Source organism: Oryctolagus cuniculus, chromosome 3 (genome assembly GCF_051225735.1).
Source record: "Oryctolagus cuniculus isolate XC-2025 breed Fujian yellow rabbit chromosome 3, ASM5122573v1, whole genome shotgun sequence".
Taxonomy (NCBI): Eukaryota; Metazoa; Chordata; class Mammalia; order Lagomorpha; family Leporidae; genus Oryctolagus; species Oryctolagus cuniculus.
This window is the reverse complement of record NC_142869.1, coordinates 157,799,326-157,822,423: the sequence shown is the minus strand read 5'-3', so window position 1 is coordinate 157,822,423 and position 23,098 is coordinate 157,799,326. Positions and strand designations below refer to the sequence as shown.

Here is a 23,098-nt window from a genome sequence, read left to right as displayed (position 1 = left end):
TGTACTTTGGAAATTTATATTCATTAAATAAAAGTTTAAAAAAAGCAATCCAAAAAATAACTAAAAAAAAGAAGAAAGAAAAGAAATGGAGAACAGAAATTAATTCTTTGGCTGTGGCAGAACCTCTTTGTTAAGTTAGCAAATTGATGCAGATGGCCAATGGGAGGCCTGACTTTCTTTATGTTCTGAAGAAATGTGGTTGGCCATAAGGGAAGAGATGAGACTCAGGGCTGGACATTGTGGGTAAATCAGATGGGTGACTTTTGGGAAGTGGAACAGCAAATGTTCTAATTACTTGAGAATATACTAGGTTTTACTCGGTTATTACCCGGTAATTTTGAAGTTTTACACAGTTTAATATGACTCATGACAGAAGTGCTTTGTGAATGCACCCTGATAAACGCACCACATCCTTATTTGAGGCTTATGAGCTTCATTTAAAAATATTAAGGCAGATACTTTGCTGACTCCTATGATGAGAAGATTAGTAACAAGGTTGTGATTTCTTTGCAGGCAGTGGCAGATCTTCATAAAACTAAAGCAAACATTGACAAAAATGTTAAATATCATAATTGGAAAAATGGGATCCCTGTTGTGCCCTTTTAAATGATTGCTTCATTCACTTACATAAACAGCAAAAGAAATCTTTCAGCTTCTACCTGCGCTACTCAATCTTCTCTACAGACACAGATACCCTTTCTCAACAGTTCAGTTTGCAATATATAATCTGAGAAGTGAGTAATCTTCATTTCACCTTTCTGAATACAATCAGAGAATGTTTACATACATGGACCTTAACAATGCAATTTGCAACCACTGTCCTTCAAAAGCTAAGTCTACAATGTATAATTCAACATGGCATTTTCCAGGAAATCAGAACATTTCTCTTAGCTCAAACATGAACTGGTATAATAACACACCCTTCAGGCTACCTGCCTTGAAAAACATTACACATCTGGTTGCTTTTCTTTAAAGCATACATTAAATATATAATAGTTCTAACAAATGAAGTTTGAAGTACATCTATAATTTTATTCAAAAACTGGGATGAGTGCTGTGGAGCAGTGGGTTAAACTACAACTTAGGACACCTATATTTCGTATTGGAATGCCTGGACCAAATCTTGCCTCCACTTCCAATCCAGCTTCCTGCTAACTCACCTGGGAGGCAGTAGATGATATCCAAGTACTAGAGTGCCTGTTAACCATGAAGGAGGAGACCAGGATGCAGTTCTTAGTTACTGGATCCTGGCTTCGGCTTGGGCCAGCCTTGGGTGTTGCAGAAATTTGGGCAGTGAACCATCAGATGGAAGATTCTCTCTCTCTCTCTCTGCCTCCCCTCCCCCCCAGTCACTCTGCCTTTCAAATAAATAAAATATGTAGCATTTTAAAAAGATTTATCTATTTCAAAGAGTGACAGAGAGGGAAAGACAGAGAAAAGACAGAGATATTCTATCCACTGGTTCACTGCTCAGATGGGCCAGGTCGAAGCCAGAAACAGTCTCCCACTGGGGCCATCTTCCACTGCTTTTCCTAGGCCATTAGTAGGGAGCTGTATCGGAAGTGGAGCAGTCAGGACATGAACTAGCACCCTTATGGGATGCTGGAGTCCCAGGTGGCGGATTTACCTGCTATGCCACAATGCTGATCTCAAACAGGAAGTTTTTTAAATAACAAGAAAAAAATTTTAGAATGTCTTAAACATGGAAATTTTTAATATCATGCCATATTTTTATAATTTTTAAAATGTTAACTGATAGGTAAATATATATATATGATGTTTCAATAACTGTATACATTATGTGATGCCAAATCACATCTATCTCTTCAAGTATTTAACATTTATTTATGGTAACACATTCTAAATTCTTTCTTCCTCTTTTTTGAAAAGAGAAATATACAATATACTATCACTATCTATAGTCATCCTACTGTGCAATAGAACAACAGTGCTTCTACTCACCGTGGTCAAGAAATCGGAACAATTGAAGTATCCATCAATTAATAAATGAATACACATATATAATAAAACATTTGTCATAAAAAGGATAAAATCTTATTATCTGCAACAACTTGAATGAGACAGGAGATCAGTATGTTAAGTGAAATAAGCAAACAGAAAGATAGGTACCATGTGATCCCATTCATATGTGGAATCTAAAAACATTGATCTCATTGAAGTTCAGAATATAATGGAGGTTGTCAAAGGCTGGGGTGAGTAGTAGGGAGGAAAGGATGTGGGAAGGTTGATGAAAGGCACCACGTTGGTGCTGGCATTGTGGTGTAGCAGGTTAAGCCTCCACCTGAGATGCCAGTATCACATATGGGTGCCAGTTTGAGTGCCAGCTGCACTACATGAACTGGCGCCCATATGGAATGCTGGTGCCACAGGTGGAGGCTTAGCCTACTACACCATTTAAATGCAGAGACAGCCTCGTAAACTGACTTCAATATTCCCATTTCCTAGATTTTTAAGTTTCCCATTTTGTATGTAAAGAAACTGAGACTTGGAGAGGTTAAGTAAATTACAAATTTATGTACAACAAGTGTTACTGCTGGGAGTTGAAAACAAAAGTGGGGGCCGGAGCTGTGTCATAGCAGGTAAAGCCACCGCTTACAGCGCCGGCATCCCATATGGCACCGGTTTAAGTCCTGGTTGCTCCACTTCTGATCTAGCTCTCTGCTATGGCTCAAGTCCTTGGGCCCCTGCACCTGCGTGGGAGACACAGAAGAAACTCCTGGCTTCTGGCTTCAGATCAGCATAGCTCCAGCCGTTGCGACCATTTGGGGACTGAACCAGCAGATGGAAGACTCTCTCTCTCTCTCTCTCTCTCTCTCTCTCTCTCTCTCCCTCTGCTTCTGCATCTCTGTAACTCTTCCTTTCAAATAAATAAATGAATCTTTTAAAGAAATGAAAACAAAAGTGTACTGCACTTGAAAGCCAAGACGTCTTCTGCTGTGCTTCACCAGGCCCCTGCTTCTTAGTAGGGGAGCCTCATTAGTGTGATGAGAGGGGCAGTGTGGAACCATCTGGTACCGGAACAGCATGGGATGAAGGTGACTCTGACCTACTTTATACTTTGCTGAGTCTAGATTATTATTCACTTATAGTACTCATCCTTTAAAAGACAACTTTTAGTAAATCCTTCAAGATCAGTTGGTTCTATTAATGCCTGTGATTCGTAAAAGAGCCACTCTCCATTTCCTCATGTCAAACAGAAATGTTGTTCTGATGCATGGTAGCTCTATGTAAAAGTGGAAAAAATTACAGGTGTGAAGTTCTCGCCAAATATGCATTCATTCACAAACATTTATTAAGTGCCTACTATGAAGGCAAACATCAATAAATCCTTATTTCTAACCTCACCAAGTTCAAATGCAAATGCAAATCTCACTAGGTTTTTGCAATTATTTGCATTGTATGCTGCAAAATATTTTTTTGTAGAATGCACTAATTAAGAGCAAGGTTCTGACAGTTTACATAATGGGTCTTGTCTCTTGGTCAAAATGAGGCTGTTGGATATTTATAATAGAAATGTACGTGTGTGTGTGTGTATGTGTGTGTGTGTGTATAACCTGAATATCCCAAATTTAGGGACTGGTTATAAATTGTTTCTAACTATACAATAGAATACTATATAAATGTTAAAAAGGTTATGTTAAAGATAAATTTATATCACAAGTAAAAAAAGTCAATAAACATATTGTAGTATAGTCTCAGTTGTGTGAGATACAATAATGTATTTTTACTGTAAGAGACATGTCTAGAAGGGTATTTAACAAAAGCCTCATAGTGGCTATTTCTGAATGGTGACAAAGAGTTTTCTTTGGAGCAGGCATTGTGGTGTAGCAGGTTAGGTCTCCATCTGTAACAATACCGGCATCCCACGTGGGCACTGGTTCGAGACCCGGTTGCTCCACTTCCCATCCAGCTCCCTGCTGATATGCCTGGGAAATAGTGGAAGACGGACCAAGAGCTGGAATCCTACACCCATGTGGGAGACCTGGAGGAAGCTCTTGGTTCCTGGTTTTGGTGTGGCCCAGCCCTGGCCCTTGTGGTCATTTGGGGAATGAACCAACAGATGGAATCTCTCTCTCTCTTCCTGAAACTCAAATAAATTTTTAAAAATCTTTAAAAAAAAAAGATTTTGCATTTTCCTCTGTGTGCTTATCTGTATTGGTTACCATTTAAATAATGCTTGGTAGTAAAATGTTATTTTCAGAATAATAAAAACTGAATATAAGGTAGATAGTATATCCAATGAGGAAAAAGAATTGCATGGCAAGCGCTATGGTGTATCAGGTAAAGCCACAGCCTGCGACACTGCCATCCTATATGGGCATCAGTTTGATTCTCAGCTACTCTACTTCTCTGATCTTAGCCAAAGGCTGAGAAGCAATTTTTGCTCCACTTCTCATCCGGGTCCCTGCTACTGGCCTGGGCGAGCAGCTGAGGATGGCCCAGGTCCTTGGGCCCCTGCACCCACGTGGGAGACCTACAAGAAACTCCTGGCTTCTTATAGGCCAGCTCAGGCAGTCGCAACCATTTGGGGAGTAGTCCAGCACATGGAAGACTTCTCTCTCTGTAACAAAAAACTCTTTCACTTAAATAAATAAATATTATAAAATAAATTGTCCCAGGAATACACACAAGGCACATGATAATAATGCTTTTTTATTCCACATGATGGAAAGAGGAAAAATTATTTCAGTTGGTGAATGAAAACTTTAACATTCTGAGTAGATTCATAGAGGCCTTGTTTGAACTGCAAATTAAAAAAAAGTAGTGCAGAATGTTATTCAATGAAAATCTGCTAAAATCAATATGTAATAATCTTGATATGCTCAAAGCTCATTATTGGTAGGGATAATAATAGTTTTAACTAATGATTAGAGAGTTAAAATAAAGAGAACTATTGAACTATTTATTTTTTCCCAATCACTGAGGAAATAATTTCTCAACAATTTTATTTTGATACTAATACTATTTTTATGTTAGAATCTGTATTTTCCTGGAACCACCTTTTTAAACATGAGTTATGTGCTAATGCTACTGTACCATGTTCACCTGAAGGCTTTGCAAAAATTTTAATTATGTAAAGGATGCTTAGCGAAGAAATTGGCTCCAATATGTTTGGAAAACTAAAGCCATTCATTCCTTCGGTGCTTGTTGTCAATACACTGAGGCTTTTAACCCTGATTCATCTGTCTATCACTCAACCAGGAGTCAGAAGGCTGTTACTACCCTAAGGTACTTTATCAAGTGCAACGGGTAATAGCTAAGATCAATCAGAGATCTAGCAAGCAATTAAGGCAAGGACAAAAACACCTCTAAATCAAGGTAAGAAAGGAAAAGAACCATTACCACAGGGAAGGGACCAAGTTGATGCAGAAAGAAGAAGGATTACTTTCAATCATGGATTAATTAATATGAATTAATTAATATTTGCCAGTAGCTCCCCTTAAATCAAAAGGACAGTTGACAGAATATTTAGCTCCATGGATATGACCATATAATACAACCTGAATTTTTTCACGACTAATTGTGATATCATCTGGCATTTGTGATACCATCTGGTATTTTGCCAGCAGTGGAAGTTTTAAAACCAAAAACAAGCACACAAGTCTATGTAACAAATAGAAGAAAATTGTTCTTCAGAATGTCCAACTTCCCTGGGGCAGGGTCAACATTCTGGTAAATGGAAGGCCCTCTGATTGCTGAACTCACTGGGGCGGGAACAGGAAGGAATGCTTAGAGGAGCTGCACCAAGCTAATTCCTCTGCCTCAGGAAGATGTGAAGACTGGAGCAGGTAGCAGCTGAGACTTTCTGAGGGAAACTGACCAAAGAGGAGGGTCAAGAATATCTGACAGCCAGGACTCGGGAGAGGAGCAAGGGAGACTGCAGAAGAGAGGTGTTCCTGTGTACATAATTTTACATTAAAAATTGAGGATCTTAAAGGCATGAAAATTTAATTAAACCAGTATTGGCTTTTGAGCACTTTTGCTTATCCTAAGCACATGAGGGTACTTCAAAAAGTTCATGGAAAAACTTAATTAAAATATTTTGAAATTCATGTAGTTTTTTTATACTACACATCATGAACTTTTGGAGGATTTTCATATGCATGAATTTCATAATTTTTACATTGAAATAAGCTTATCTTTTAATTCAATTTTCCATGATCTTTTTGAAATACCCTCATACCACATGAAAGAATAATACTTTCTCAACCATATTTTCTAAACTGTTAGCAGATGTTTTAAAGAGATGATGAGTTTTGCAGCCCCTTCCTCCCCATTACCACACAAACCTTTCATCAAAATAAACAACAACAACAAAAAATACTAAGAGGGATAACATATTAAGCTGCTCATCAACAGTCAGGGTGAGGGCTGATCAAGTCACCGTTTCTCATAGTGTTCATTTCACTTTAACAGGTTTCCTTTTTGTGCTCAGTTAGTTGTCACCTATCAAGGAGAACAAGTGGTATTTGTCCCTTTAGGATTGGCTTATTTCACTCAACATAATGTTTTCCAAATTCCTAACAGAGATCACTCTTCAGTTAAAATTTAAACACCTAAGAATAATTGTGTGTTAATTACAGAGTTCAACCAATGGTACTAGAACAAAAAAAAAAATACTAAAATGGATAAAGTATTACATTGTACATCAACCGTCAGGACAAGAGCTGATCAAGTCACTGTTTCTCATAGTGTCCATTTTATTTCTACAAGTTTCCCCTTTGGTGTTCAGTTAGTTGTCGCTGATCAGGGAGACCATATGATATTTGTCCCTTTGGGACTGGCTTAATTCACTCAGCATGATGTTTTCCAAATTCCTCCATCTTGTTGCAAATGACTGGGTTTCATTGTTTTTAACTGCTGCATAGTATTCTATAGATGAGCAGCTTAATATGTTATCCCTCTTAGTATTTTTTTTTGTTTGTTCTACTTAATACATTTGGTTGAATACTGTAATCAATACACAATTCTTCTTAAGTGCTGAAACTTAACTGAAAAGTGATTGCTGTTAAATATAAGAGTGGGAATAAGAGAAGGAAGAGATGTGCAATTCGGGACATGCTCAAGCTGACTTACCTCAAACAGTAGAGTTAGAAACATACCAGGGGATTCGAATTCAATCCCATCGAGGTGGCATATACCAATGCCATCTCACTAGTCCCAGTGATCAATTTCTGTTCACAATTGATCGTAATGATAGGAATAAGAATCAAAGGGATCACATAAACAAGAATAGTGTCTGCAAATACTAGCTGATAGAATCAAAAAGGGAGAGAATGATCCAACATGGGAAGCGAGATACACAGCAGACCCATAGAATGGCAAATGTTCTAACAGCACTCTGGCCTCATAATCAGCCCTTAAGGCATGCGGATCCGGCTGAAATGCCCATGAGAGTATTTCAGGCATGGAAAGCCAAGACACTCTGGGGGAAAAAAAAAAAACCTAAATGAAAGATCTCCACGAGTGAGATCCCAGTGGAAAGAATGGGTCATCAAAGAAGGAGGTACCTTTCTCTGAAGGGAGGAGAGAACTTCCACTTTGACCATGGCCTTGTCTAAAAATGATCAGAGTCAGTGAACTCAGGGGGCTTCCATAGCCTTGGCAACTCATGACAAGAGCCTAGGGTGATTACTGATGCCATAAACAAGAGTGTCAATTTGTTAAGTCAACAACAGGAGTCACTGTGCACTTACTCCTCATGTAGGATCTTTGTCCTTAGTGTGCTGTACATTGAGATCTAATGCTATAACTAGTACTCAAACAGTATTTTTCACTTTATGTTTCTGTGTGGGAGCAAACTGTTGAACTCTTTACTTAATGTATGCTCAACTGATCTTCTGTATATAAAGAGAATCGAAAATGAATCTTGATATGAATGGAAGGGGAGAGGGAGTGGATAAGGGGAGGGTTGCAGGATGGAGGGACATTATGGGGGGGAAGCCATTGTAATCAATATTCTGTACTTTGGAAATTTATATTCATTAAATAAAAGTTAAAAAAAAATAAAAAGATAATGGGGTAGGCATTTAAGCTATCAGATAAGAGGCTGGTTAAGATGTCTGTCTCCCATATTGGAGTACCTGGGATCAATTATTGGCTGTGGTTCCCAACTCCCTCTTCCCATCAATGCAGACCTTGGGAAGCAATGGTGATGGCTCAAGAAACTGAGTTCCTTCCACCCCAGTGGGGCAACTGGGTTGTATTACCAGTTCCTGGCTTTAGCCCTGGGACCACTGAAGGCATCTAGAGAGTACACCAGCAGATGGGTGCTTTCTCTCTTTCTTTCTGAAATTCAAGTAAATAAATAAATAGTACATAATGCTCGCTGTGTTGAAGACAATGGGGAAGGAGTGTATCTAAGATCAGATACAGAAGTCCAAGCAGCCTACAAGCATACATTTTTATTTTAAAACTTACATGCTTGTTCTCTTTTTAATAGATTTATTTATGTACTTATAAGGCAGACTTACAGAGAGAGAGAGAGAGAGAAAGGGAGAGAGACAGAGACAGAGAGACCTTCCATCCACTGTTTCACTCCTCAAATGGCGTGTTGGGCCAGGCTGAAGTCAGGATCCAGGGGCCTCTTCTGGGTCTCCCACATAGGTGCAGGGGCCCAAGCACCTGGAACATCCTCTGCTGCTTTCCCAGACACATAAACAGGGAGCTGTATCAGAAGAGGAGCAGTCGAGAGTTGAACTGGCACCCATATGGGATGCCGGCGGCACAGGTGGCAGCTTTAGCTGTTATGCCACAAACCCAAGCCCCCACGCTTGTTCTTCACAATTGATCTTAGCGATCCATGCTTGTCCTTAAACATTACATTTATAAGAAAAGACCTTTTGATTTAAATGACTTGATTTTAAGTTATTATTATTTTTCTAGTTATCTCTGCTTAATAATTTTGCAACCAAACCACAGTGAAATCTGTGATAAGTAAATTGCTATTACTCTGATAGTTAGAAGAGTATTGCTGTAGGGAGAGAAATTCTGAGAAAATTATACATTTGCAGCCTATGGGGATCATACTGGTTCCTACAAGCTCTAAGAAAATCTCTCATTTCTTTGCATATATATGTTTATATTTACATTTATATACATCGTATTTTTATATGAGCCAAAAGAACAAGTGGTTTAGAAAGTGTTGTTACTGGGGTTGGCGCTGTGGCGTAGTAGGTAAAGCTACTGCCTGAAGTACCGGCATTCCATATGGATGCTGGTTCGAGTCCTGGCTGCTCCTCTTCCCATCCATCTCTCTGCTATAGCCTGAGAAGGCAGCAGAAGATGGCCCACGTCCTTGGGCACATGTGGGAGACCCAGAAGAAGCTCCTGGCTCCTGGCTTTGGATCAGTGCTGTGGGAGTGAACCAGTGCATGGAAAACCTCTCTCTCTCTCTTTCTCTCTATCTCTCTCTGCCTCCCCTTCTCTGTGTAACTCTTTCAAATGAATAAATAAATCTTAAAAAAAGAAAGCAAGTGTTGTTACTGTCTTTGACCTCAGAATAAAGAAAGCACCTAAAAGCCAAACTATTTTTTAAGTTTCATGTCTTTTGAGGTCATCAGCTTTTAATATAAAATTATATAAGCAGAAATAATGTCCCTTAATAAATATAAAGCACAGTGCAGAGAGCTTTGGAAGGCTTTAGAAAGGAACATGTAAATTCAAATGCTGACTGCATCCCTTCCCAGTTGTGTAAACCTGGGAAAGCCACTTAAAAACAGCTTCCAAAATGCTGAAAACAAAAGGCCAACTTGAGTGATATGGGGTGTAAATAAAATATTGTATGGCTGAATGCTTGGTGAAGTCACACAATATGTAGTAGCTGTGACTATTTCTATTATTATTACTTTGAACTTTTGGACTTAACCATGAAACAATGATCTACATTAAATCAGAATTATGTATAAGTTGACACATTAAACAGGAAAGGATGCACCCACAAAGCACAATATGATATGTTTTTATTACATGGAAGTGGATACTTTCAGTCATGTACTGAACAGTAAGTGCATGAACACCTTACTCTAGCTCAGCAATGGAGCAGAAGAGAAGAAGGCTCCTTCACAAGGCTCACCAGTGGGGAAGACAAGCACATCGTCCATTGCCATAGAATGGCAACTGCTATATGAAGTTGATGCACAGATTATGGGAGCACTTGGGCATACTGAACATCTCTGGAAGACCACCATTTCCTTTGTACTCTGTGTGGATGGCGCCTTCTCTAGTGCTCAGTTTAACCTATGCTTGGGGCACGGCCAGGCAAGGAAGAGACAGGGGTAGAACCAGAGATGCCCTCTCAGTGGGCATAATGCTTTGCTTAACGTTTGAAGAATGATGAGGAGGCAAGCAAGTCAAGATAGCAGAGAACAAGCTACTAAGGTGAAACAGCACATTAGAAAGGTGACCCTGAGAAAGTGTCTTCCATCTTGAGGGCAACTCATGGAGTTCAGTACGAAAGAAGGAAGTTGGAAAGGGTTTAAGTACTAAGACTAGCAAGCACTAAAAATGGCCTACTGTGCGATGACAAATGCTTTGGATTTCATTCTATAAGCAATGAGGATCCATGTAAGACTTTCAATAAAATATAACTGATGAAAGTACATGGCAAAAATGTATCAGATTTGTTTAATTTGTTATTTGGCTTATTGTACTATATAATCGGAGGTGACTAAATACACTTTCATTTTTCTACTCAATTGTATATGATTTATCACACATGATATTATAGTACTTAGTATTGGTGCTAGAAATATAATTAAATGTCATCACTTTGGGGCAATTTAATTTGAAATTGAATGTCACATTAAATGTATTCATCACTGTTGTCTTGCTATTTTTTCTTTCTACTACAGGATAAAAAATTCTCAAAAATATCACATTAAAACAATAAAAATGTGTTTTAATTTCTAATTTTTGAAATAGGTGATTATTAAATTAATATTATACTTGGCAAAAAAGTCAGTGCAGGGCTGAGGTCAAAGATGACCCTCTATTTGAAAAGGTTTTTAAGCTTCCAAAGCAAAGGGCATTTCAACCATTCTTTCAGGGACCACTACAACCTCAGTATACACTGAAAGGAACAAGTGGGCAGAGGATGGGTCTGAATGTGTCCCATGGCCATGTTCAAAGGTTCCTTATGGCTGTGTCAGCTTCAAAAGGCACAGAAGGTACTCGAGCCACACACACCCCCCCCCCAAGTCGTCTCCATTGGCTGGGCTTGACAAAGACAAACTTCTTTCCCCCAAGAATAAAATTGGGAATAAGACTCCATTTTTTCATTATGAATTCAGTACATTAGTTTTCAATACCTATTAGGTACCAGGCTTCTCCTAGGGTGCTGCAGACAGAGACGCAAGAACTTTAACTCCCAAATCATGCATCAGGTTTCAGATGTGATTTTCCCATGGGTCTCTCTGGTCAGCCCAGTCAGAGATGACCTTCCAAGCTTCCATCATCTCAGCTTCTGATTCATTCTTCTCTTATAGTTCCCAGCTCAGATACCACAACGTGAACTTGGCTTTGCACTTAGTACTGTGTATCTGGAAAAGTCACCCTCCTTACCATATCTCTATTTTTCTCATATATAAAATGGAGTTATTTACATGAGGAAGAACAGATGTATTCCCATTTTATAGATGCAGTAACTGAAATTCAGAGAAGTTACTTAGCTTCCCTGAAGCTACAAAATTAATCAAATGAATTCTGAAACTCTAAGTCCTGTCTATTTTCTATTACACTTCCTGTAACATCAAATCTAAGAGAGTTGTAAAAGAGTTATATTGTAATACATACCTGCTTCATGAATCTCTTCCTTTCCAGTGTATGAGGAGAACACCTGCCTAGAGAACTTATACTGTTGTTCTCGAAAATTGTTTTGCAAGTAGTCCATCAACATGACATACCCAGACTGCTGCATTGTAAGAACTTCACAGAACACGGCCAACTGGAAACAAGACCGAAGAGTTTAACACCACTGCTTCGAAGGCTTCAGTACACAATTTAAAACAGGTATTTTTGAAAAGCATTCCTTGAAATGACTTCAAATTACTTCAATCATTTTAATTTCCAAAATTACCTGGCTTTCAGAGATGCTCACTGTATCTTTAAAGACAATCCACTCAACAGTGTCTGTACAGGGAGGAGACGTCAGGGAGCCATTGTAACTGTAATACTTGTCAGTTGAGTTTGGCAGAAGGTTCAGCAATATGAATGGATCTAAGGCAGCCTGTTTCCCTGCAAAGTAATAATACATATCTCAGGTGGAATCCCAACAATGGAACTTGGCCGTTAAATGCTTTCATGAAACAGATACAGACTTTGCTACATACTTAATCAGCACTTAAATTTTTAAAAAAGATTTATTTATTTATTTATTTATTTGAGAAGGAGCGTTACAGAGAAAGGCAGAGACAAAGTGAAAGGTCTTCCATCCGATGGTTCACTTCCCAAATGGCTGCAACGGCAGGAGCTGGACCTATCTGAAGCCAGGAGCCAGGAGCTTCTTTCGGGTCTCCTATGCTGGTGCAGGGGCCCAAGCACTTGAGACATCTACTGCTTTCCCAGGGCAAAGCAGAGAGCTGGATTGGAAGAGAAGCAGCTGGGACTTGAATTGGTGCCTGTATGGGATGCTGGTGCTGCAGGCGGTGGCGGGCTTTACCTGCTACAACACAGCACCAGCCTCAGCACTGCATTTTAAAGAACATTTCAGGAATACTCAAAATATGGAATCATCCTAGTTGTTCATCATCAGATGAATGGATAAAGAAAATGCCATATGCATATATACAAAATGGAACATTATTCAGTAATAACAATGAAATCTTGTCATTCACAGCAAAATGGATGCAACTGGAGGGCATCATGTTAAGTGAAATAAGGCAGACACAGAAAGGCAAATACTGTATGTTCTCTCTTGGGTGTGGAAGCTTAGAAAATACCTTCAATCGGAACATAGAACAATAATTACCAGAGGCTGGGGACAGTAAAAGTTGGAACAACCTGTACCAAATCAGGGTTAGATCAAAGTAGCAATTCCTAATGTTACACTACACAGTGAGGTGACTACAGTTCATAGTAACCTATGATTTATTGTATGAGCAAGTGAAAGAAAGGAGCACCAAGGCTCCATTGCTTTATAGTAATGTCAAGGAAGGGGAAATATTGATTAGCATGTTTTGATAAGTACACATTGTATACATGCACTTAAATGTCACACTGTAGCCAATAAATATGTACAATTATTGATATTAAAATGTTTAATAAACAGTAATAAATGTAAATGTCCTATCAGTTACATATATTACTATAGCACTGGGCTTCAATTAGTTTATGAAAAATGTGTATTATGAAAACATGCATGGATTCAAAAAATTTCTTGCACCAAAAAACCTTAGGCTTTAATTCTGTTTTTCTAAGAGTGTTTGAAGTACCTTGTATAGTGTTAGATTCCTTACCTTTAAAAACCTCAAAGTACTGAAGAGAATATTTTACATGTAAAAGATATTCAGATATATTATTATCTCAATAAATCTAGTCATATCATTTGATAAAACTCAATTCCAGTTCATGGAGAACAAAACCAATACTTCGGATGAAGATGACCGTCAAAAGCCTCTAATGACATTATATTTAGAATATATTATTTAAAGCTTTTCCCCAGAGATCAAGAATGAGGTGAGGATATCCTGCTACCACCACGTTTGCTTAACACTGAACTGGAGAACCAGACCAGTGCTTAAGTAAGCAAAAGACACGAAACTCAGCAGGCTTGCACTGGAAGAAATCACACTACCACAATTTTCGAAAACATTACTGTGTATGCAAAATAGTGAAAAGAATTTACTATTAGAATTCATAAGTGAGTTTAGCAAAGTCACTGCCTATAAGATCAACATACAAAAGCAATGATACATTCTGCGAATCAATATCAAACAATAGAAAATGAAATTTTAAACACAATGACTTAAAATAGAAACAAAGTAGCAAATACTTGCAAGTAAATCTAACATACCATATGTAAAACATTTCTTTAGAGAATTAAATTAAAACCTTAAAATGGAGAGAAGTACCATATTTAACAGGTTGGAAGATTCAGTGTTGTGAAGGTTTTGATTTTCTCTAAATTGATTTATGGAATCAATGAAATTTTAAGCAAAACGCCAGAAGTGTGTGTGTGTGTGTGTGTGTGTGTTAACTAAGATGCTGATTTTAAAATTATGAAAAATTACATTAAAATGTTGCAGAATTTTTTTTCTTTTTTTCTTTTTTTTTTTTTGACAGGCAGAGTGGACAGTGAGAGAGAGAGACAGAGAGAAAGGTCTTCCTTTGCCGTTGCTTCACCCTCCAATGGCCGCCGCGGCTGGCGCACCACGCTGATCCGATGGCAGGAGCCAGGTACTTCTCCTGGTCTCCCATGGGGTGCAGGGCCCAAGCACTTGGGCCATCCTCCACTGCACTCCCTGGCCACAGCAGAGAGCTGGCCTGGAAGAGGGGCAACCGGGACAGAATCCGGCGCCCCGACCGGGACTAGAACCCCGTGTGCTGGCGCCGCAAGGTGGAGGATTAGCCTAGTGAGCCGCGGCAGGAAAACCTGCCACATAAAGCTTAAACATCATGATAGTGAGATATTTGTGCAAAAACAGACAGTACAGTGCAAGGGAATAAGAGCCCAAACCCATACAGATGTGGTTACTTGACTGATGACAATAATTACCAGGCAGTGTGGAATGATGACTTATCAATAAACAGGACTGCATCAATCGGATATCCTATGTAAAAAAAGTGAATTCTGATTCCTGTTTTACACCACAAATACAAGTCAGTTCTACATAACATAAATTTAAAAGTGAATGGAGGCCAGCGCAGTGGCTCACTAGGCTAATCCTCCGCCTTGCGGCGCCAGCACACCGGGTTCTAGTCCTGGTTGGGGCGCCGGATTCAGTCCCAGTTGCCCCTCTTCCAGGCCAGCTCTCTGCTGTGGCCAGGGAGTGCAGTGGAGGATGGCCCAAGTACTTGGGCCCTGCACCCCATGGGAGACCAGGAGAAGCACCTGGCTCCTGCCATCGGATCAGCGCGGTCAACGGCAAAGGAAGACCTTTCTCTCTGTCTCTCTCTCACTGTCCACTCTGCCTGTCAAAAAACAAACAAACAAACAAACAAAAAAAAAAACAAAAAACAAACAAACAAAAACAAACAAAAAAACAAAAAAAAAGTGAATGGAATAATAATGCTTTTAGAAGAAAACAGAAACCTATTTTCACAATCTTAGGATGGGTTGAGAGTTCTAAAATGACAAAAACTGATACTCCTAATAGGAAAACTAGTAAGTTTTAGTACACGGAAATAAAAATTTATTCAGTAGTCACTATTAAGGGAGTAAAGGGAAAGAGTGGAAAATACATTCTGGGTTCAAATTACAGATAAATTTATGAGGAGAGATTTATTCTTAGTTATGTACATGTTGATTTCTTCATTTATATATGAAATTGCATCCAGATTAGATAACTCCTGTGCAAAAATTAGTAGTGCGTTCTTAAATAGCCCATCTAAGCTTTAGAACACTAAAACAATTCAAGTAAATCTATCTCCTTGAATAGTCCTGTTTTTATTTTTGTGTCTTTTCAAGAGAAAATACCAGAATATGTTGGCCCTTTGCTACTTATTTGTGTACCAGCACCCTGCTTACCAGGTGAGATCTGTCTTAATTTTCTCATCCTCCTAACTACTCAGGTCAATGCATGTCCTCTGCCCTGTCTAGATTTAAATACGACATAGTTCTGAGCAGGGCTCTTGGCTCAGTGATTAAGATACCACTTGGGACATCCACATCCCACATCAGAGTGTCTGGATAAAAGTCCCAGTTTGGGGGGCCGGCGCTGTGGCTCAGCGGGTTAACAACCTGGCCTGAAGTGCCGACATCCCATCTGGGTGCTGGTTCAAGACCTAGCTGCGTCACTTCCGTTCCAGCTCTCTGCTATGGCCTGGGAAAGCAGAAGAAGATGGCCCCTGTATCCACATGGGAGACCAAGAGGAAGCTCCTGGCTTCAGATTGGTGCAGCTCCGACCGTTGTGGCCAACTGGGGAGTGAACCAGCGGATGGAAGACCTCTCTCTTGCTCTCGCTCTCTCTCCTTCTCTCCTCTCTCTGTGTAACTCTGACTTTCAAATAAAAAAAAAGTCCCAGTTTGGTTCCTGATTCTAGCTTCCTGCTAATGTGTATCCTGGGGGCAGCAAGTGATGGCTCAAGTCCATGGATCCCTGCCACCCATGTGGAAAATACAGACTGCATTCTTACTCACCTCTTGACTTCAGTTTGGCTCAACCCCAGCTGCTGCAGCCTGTGGGGAAGTGAACCAGTGGATAGAAGATCGCTTCATGTGTGTCTCTCCTTTTCAAATAAATAATTTTAAAAACAGCTATTGAAGCCACTTTAGCCACAGCAAAACGTCCCATCCCCACCCCATAGAAGTAGATGCACCCTTACTTGAATTATCTGGGAGGTTTAAAATAATGCAGTGTTCTAGACCTTATCCTACAGCATTTGAGCTAAAGTCTCTAGTAGTGGGGCTGGGCACACGAATTGTTTAAAGCCCCAGGTAATGAAAACATGCATTCAAGATTGAAAACCCCATGAAAATTAAGTCTTTGCAAAACTGTAGTGTTTTAGAGTCACCCTTTCATTTCACAAAACAAAATAACTGTACCAAATGACATTAATATTCTATTCCAGCTCTAAAGTCTACGAAGATTAGGCATGTCCAGGATTTCTATTTAAAAGTTCAAGTATTAAATATTAATTTTCTGCAATACAGAAACTTTTGTAGAACAAGGGTTACTAAAATAATTAAAGAAGTACTGCTTCCAGCCTGAATTAAATGGTTGAATCTTAGAAATAAAAATCTATTTGACTGAATTGATAGTGTCCTGTAGTACAAACTAAAGGTAGTTTTAATTCATTAGAAAGTTTATGAATTTGTTGAACTAATTGGTAACTTCTTAAAGTATGTCCTCATCTTCTCTAATATTGATCATCAGAATTCAGAGTTAATTCCAGCTCTTAGAAACAAAAAAGTCCTTATTTTTAATTGGTGAATATTTTCTAATTTCAGATTTATGTTTTTAATATCTGAACATTTTTGTTATTAATTAACTTCCTTTTTAACCATGGATGGACTATGATTATTTCATTTTTGGCTGAAGACAAAAGGTATCACACAAATATGCTGCAGAAATGTGGGTATGACGAACATAACTAAGAAGCCAGTATTGACTTAGGTAGGTAATGAATTGACATCAGAAAAGCTGGAGGCCAAAAAAGGGAAAGCAGAAGTGAGACCTGAGTATGGGTGGTGAGAAGGAGAATTTTCTTTCAATCAGGAAAAGTTAAGAGAAAGGAGAACAGAATAATAAGAAACAGAGTTAGATTTTCTCTTTCCTGTCCGCAGTACGGAATCCACTCTTACTGCCTCGAACCTCATTAGCACTCCGCAGGTCTCTCTTGCAGACGTGCTAACTATTTTTTACTAGAAGCTTTTGCTGTGATTTACACGCATCCTAAATCTCTGTTCTAGATATTACAAGACTTCTCAACTACAGTAGCACCTTTCAATTTCATTACCATTTTCTTTTTAAAAAATGTATATTTCCTTATGAGAGAGAAAGAAAGACAGCAAGTAATTTCTTTCATTGATTTATTCCCCAAATGCACACAACAGCTGGGACGGATCCAAGGTGAAAGCCAGGAGCCACTTTTGTCTCTTAATAAGAATATTGGAAACAAACAACCTGCTTATATTTTATTTTTATATATTTATTATTAATATAAAGAGAACAGATTTCATACATTTCATAGGTACAGTTCCAAAAAGATAACCACACTTACCCCCACCACCTCCCCTCTCTTCCTTTCATCAGCCTTTGCAAAGACATAATTTTAATCTATTCTATATTCACAACCTTAATTAACCACTAACCATAATATTCAACAAGAAAAAAGTAGGAAGACCACAGTTCCACAGGGGTATAAACTAGGGCTAAAAATGACAATTATATCACAAAATGCCTTTCATTCATATACATTTTTGTATTCTACATAAACTGCCACATATCAGAGGGAATATATAATATTTGTGTTTTTTTTTTAATGCTGGCTTATTTCACTAAGCATAATGGTTTCCAGTTGCATCCATTTTGTTCAAAAGATGGGATTTCATTCCCTTTTATGGCTGAGTAGCATTCTATAGTTTGTATGTATATTACATTTTCTTTATCTAGTCATCAGTTGATGGACACCTGGGTAGATTCCCTATCTTAGCTATTGTGAATTGAGAGACAATAAACGTGGTGGTAGAAATAACTATTTCATATGCTGATTTAATTTCATTTGGGTAAATTCCCAGAAGTGAGATGGCTGGGTAATATGGTAGATTTATTTTCAAATTTCTGAGGAATTTCCATACTGTCTTTCATAATGGTTGTACTAGTTATCTTTTATAACAACATAGACTTCATAATCTGAATGGTGAATGAAATGCATTATTTTTGATAATTCATATTATATGAATATGGAACAAGATTTGGAAGTTTTAAATTGTGATATAAAGAGTTGCCTTCAGTCCTGAGATTCCTCACAGCAAAGTCTGCTGGCCAGTTAGAGGAAACCTTCAGTTTACAGGCACTACAAGATCTTCAGACTCTGAAATGAGAATAGCTGTCATTCAAGAATTCTGAAAATAGAAACTTTGAGCTCTCAGGGAACTTAATTCATTAGTTTGGGCAGATCTTATCTTACAACCACTCACACCAAATTGACAAGTATCCAAAGAAGTGTTTTAAAGCCCAGGACTAACACAAGTGTCTGCGGTGTGGTGCAAAGATGCTGTGGATGGACTGCGATATAAATTCTGGTTCTACCACCAACCAAGTGGATGGCCTTAAGTATTCGTGCTGTGTTTATTAAAATACTAACTATGCAGTGGGGTGAGTTGATAGGATAGTCAGACTTGGGCTTTAGTGAAGAGGAGATAGGGAGCTGGTGCTCAGGGAACTTCCTGGAGAGAAGTCAGAGAGCAGACTAGTATCTTCCTCAGTCCAAGACCCAATTAGTTCTGCTTCCAAATTAAGACCAAGAATATAGGCAGAATATTGCTACTCGGGAATCCACATTCTCAGGAGGGCCTTATGTGGCAGCAGCGCCTCTCACAATGGCTTGCAGTCAAAAGGCATTAACACAGAGGCTTTAGTCAAAAGCATGAGCAAATCTGTCCTTAAGCTCATGAGTCCCCTCCCAGAGACCAGCAGAAACAACTGAGGAGAATTTAGAGAAAGCAGCAAAGGTCTCTGAGTGTTTTTTTTTTTTTTTTTTTTTGACAGGCAGAGTGGACAGTGAGAGAGAGAGACAGAGAGAAAGGTCTTCCTTTGCCGTTGGTTCACCCTCCAATGGTCGCCGCGGCCGGCGCGCTGCGGCCAGCGCACCGCGCTGATCCGATGGCAGGAGCCAGGAGCCAGGTGCTTCTCCTGGTCTCCCATGGGGTGCAGGGCCCAAGCACCTGGGCCATCCTCCACTGCACTCCCTGGCCACAGCAGAGAGCTGGCCTGGAAGAGGGGCAACCGGGACAGAATCCGGCGCCCCAACCGGGACTAGAACCCGGTGTGCCGGCGCCGCTAGGCGGAGGATTAGCCTAGTGAGCCGCGGCGCCGGCCTCTCTGAGTGTTTTAAGTCAGGGTTAACAACCCAGTGTTACCATCACTTCCATTGTCCCACAGGCCAATGCAAGGCCTGTGAATAGACAGATCTGTCAGTCTGGACAGAATCCATTCTCTGACTCAACAAGGGGGAAATCAAGTGTGGTTTACAGCATTCAGCACTGATTTTGCAAGCCAGGTGAATGGGGGGAAATGAAATACCAGCTTCATCTTGCATTGACTGTACCTTTCAAAAAAAAAAAAAAAAAAATGAAAGCTGCCCTGCACGGGTTCACATACTGCTGACTACTAAAAAGTTTGCTGTATTCAGATATTCACATGCATTTGACAATGATGAATCAACTGGAGTCCAGGTTTCTGCTCTCAAGCAAAGGATCTATAGGAATCTTGTTTCTGATTTCAAACTTTGCAGCTTCCCACAGAGGAACAATCTTCATTTATTTCTAACTCAAGGCTATATTAATACCTTGTGTGTGGGTGCATAGTAAAAATAAAATAACAGTAATAACAAATTTGCAGTCTGTGGTCAATGTTGTTAAAAGCATCTGCAGTGACAAATTGTAAGATCCATGAGACAGCAGATGGAGCAGTATCAAAGCATACTGTATCTTGTTCTATGTGAGCACATTCATTTTGTCAAAAATTCTTACCTTGTCATAGTGCTGAAACAAAAGACTTATCAAGGAAAATACTAGGGACTGAATTTTCATTTGAGTAATAATGCTTTTTATACTTTAAAACATGATTTCTATAAAATCAACTTATTTCAGATTAGAGGTTTCAGTCTTTGATATGTATAATACAGAAACAGAATAGGTAAATATATCTTATATGCATGGTGTAATTCGATTATTTTCAAGAATAAATAGAAAACTTTAACTTACTTACTAGTCATATTAATATGTTGCGTCAAAAAATTTTGAGAAATATCTCTAACAGTGAGAAATGTACAAATCATCAACTGTGAAAATATCAGAGATTGCTCCTCTTTAAAAATGTATTATTTTTCACATTTTAGAGAAAGTGGTTTTCATCACATTGTACTAATTTGTAAGTATCCAAAGAAGAATCTTGAATAAAAATATTTCTTTAAGTAGCTTACCAAAACGACTAACATTCTCGACTCCATCAATAATTGCTTTGTAATCCAAATTTTCTTCTATTCCAACCTGTTAAGAAGAATAATATTACAAAAATAGGATAAGATATTGATTCTTCAATAAACATATGAATACTAATGAATTCCATTTTAAGTATTCAAAAATAATGTGTTCCTAACACACACCTTTTTTTTCACAGCAAGATAAAAACAAATAAAACAGACAAAAAGCAGATGACTCTGAATGTTTTCTACCAAGAAAGTAAATGTTAAAATGCTGTGATTCAGTTACGGCTATATACTTATGATGCCTTGTACAAAGAAATAGGCAAAATATTGTAGAAAAATTTGCTCCAGTTGGAAGAAAACTACCCAGTTCCTCTCTGCACACACCAGCTGAGGGGTCATCTTTCTTTTTTGAAAATGACCTCCAATTATCATTCCCATTGTAAGATTTTCTATTTGTTAGAAAGTATAAGAAGTTTTCAAAAAGTTCATGAAAGAGGCGTTTTATCAAAACACGATGCATGGATTTCCAAAATTTTTGCCCCCCCCCATCAAACTTATCTACTAATTCCACCTTTCCATGAATTTTTTGAAGTACTTTTATGTCTTGACATTTCACAACAATATTTAATGTGATTAAAATAGGAATTAAGATAGCATCAAATCTATACATAACAATTACCTCAAATAAAATGGACAAAGCTCTTATCTTCCCTTTTCCTTTAACTGCTTCCTCAAAACTTGAAAATCGGTCCACATCAAAGCAGTAGATTTGCATCTATAAATGTAACAATGACAGTTTCAATATATACAAAGGCTTTATAAAATTTAACAGATACCTAATAGGACAACTGGCCAATTAAGTAAATTCTATTTGGAAAATCCTATCAACTGTATAATTCTAAATTCTGTACATTTTAAAATATTTTATACATTATAGGCACACACAACTACATTTACTATCATTTGTAATTCTTCAGCGAGGATAGTAATAACAAAACTAGGGATCTAGGACAGAAATTACACTTGAGATTACCAATGAACACTGCAGTAATAATTCACTAGAGCAATTACCAAATGTAAGAAAGTATCAAAGATTATTTTAACTTTTTTGCTGGAATTCTTTCTAGCATGGGTTTCATTTTTTCTTAATTGTACATGCCTTTATTGATGGTTCCAGAGTTACCAGTTTTGAGTATTAACTGTGCTCAGTTAAAATTAAAATTCTCAAGGACTCTCTATCTTTACCTAAAAATACCCAAAGTTTGAAATGTTGTGTTTTAATTCTCCTCTTCTGCCATGAGACTAAACCTTGTTCATGTCCACTTCAATCCACACTTCTCTCTGTCACAACCTCTACTGCCCTCTACAGTTGGGTAATTTTCAGCTTTTGGGCTTGGAGTCCCAGTAACTTGGTGGATAGAACAGTGAATAACTGAGGTAAGAGCACAGAGCCTCTAAGAAAATTACAGAGAGATTGATCGGGGCTCTGATGGCAGAAACAGGTCTGAAAAGGACGGCAGTGGCTCCTGCCATGGGTGCCTTTTCAGAAAAGACTTCTAAGCTGAGCCCTTAGGGAGGAGAAAGTTTTAGTCGGGTGAAAAGGGAGAAGAGATGGCCTTGTGATGAAGGCAGAGACAGTAGGCTGGGAAAGGCAATAGCACGAAGGAAAAATGTGGGGAACTGGAAGTCATTTGTTGTGATTTTAGCTGAGGGAAGAGAAGAGCGATGTGGCTGTAGGGTAGGCAGGGACCACTCCAGGAAGGACTGTGAGGTTGTCCTTGCAGTTTGACTGTAAGCGAAATAGAAAGCCAACTGATGTACCGCAGATAGCAGGGGTACGGAGGAGGCAGGACTAGGGAGAATGGGAAGAGACTGAACAGGATTAAGATTGGAGAAAGGAAAATTAGTAATTAAAAATCCAAGTAAGGGGGCAGGTGTTAGGTGTAGCAGTTAAGATACCACTTGGGACACCCACATCCCATGTTGGAATGCCTGGACACAACACTTCATTCCAATTTCAAGCTAAATCCCTCCCTGGGAGGCAGTAGGTGATGGCTTAAGTAGTTGGGTTCCTGCCACCCATGTGGAAGACCCAGGAGGAATTCATGGATCCTGGCTCTACTTGGTCCAGCTCACACTTGGTGGTTCAATTAGTAGATGTAATATTTCTGTTTATTTGTTTATCTGCCTTTCAAATAAATCAAAGAATCCATGTAAGACAATGGTAGCCTGAATATTTTTAAAACTACAACATCCTTTAGGAGCA

The 23,098-nt window shown here is 38.7% G+C and overlaps 1 protein-coding gene across 4 annotated transcripts in view; it reads right to left on the bottom strand.

The window, feature by feature from the left end:
• The window catches only part of PTPRZ1 (protein tyrosine phosphatase receptor type Z1), a 200,020-nt gene that overhangs the window by 72,005 nt on the left and 104,917 nt on the right, over nt 1-23,098 (bottom strand). For all 4 annotated transcript variants that reach the window (XM_051848907.3, XM_051848908.3, XM_051848909.3 and 1 more), the window contains exons 5-8: nt 21,512-21,607; nt 20,827-20,893; nt 12,098-12,255; nt 11,815-11,965 (exon numbers count right to left, since the gene is read on the bottom strand). In XM_051848907.3, coding sequence (XP_051704867.3) covers nt 11,815-11,965; nt 12,098-12,255; nt 20,827-20,893; nt 21,512-21,607 — 472 coding nt within the window. The remainder of the gene's footprint in view (nt 1-11,814; nt 11,966-12,097; nt 12,256-20,826; nt 20,894-21,511; nt 21,608-23,098) is intronic.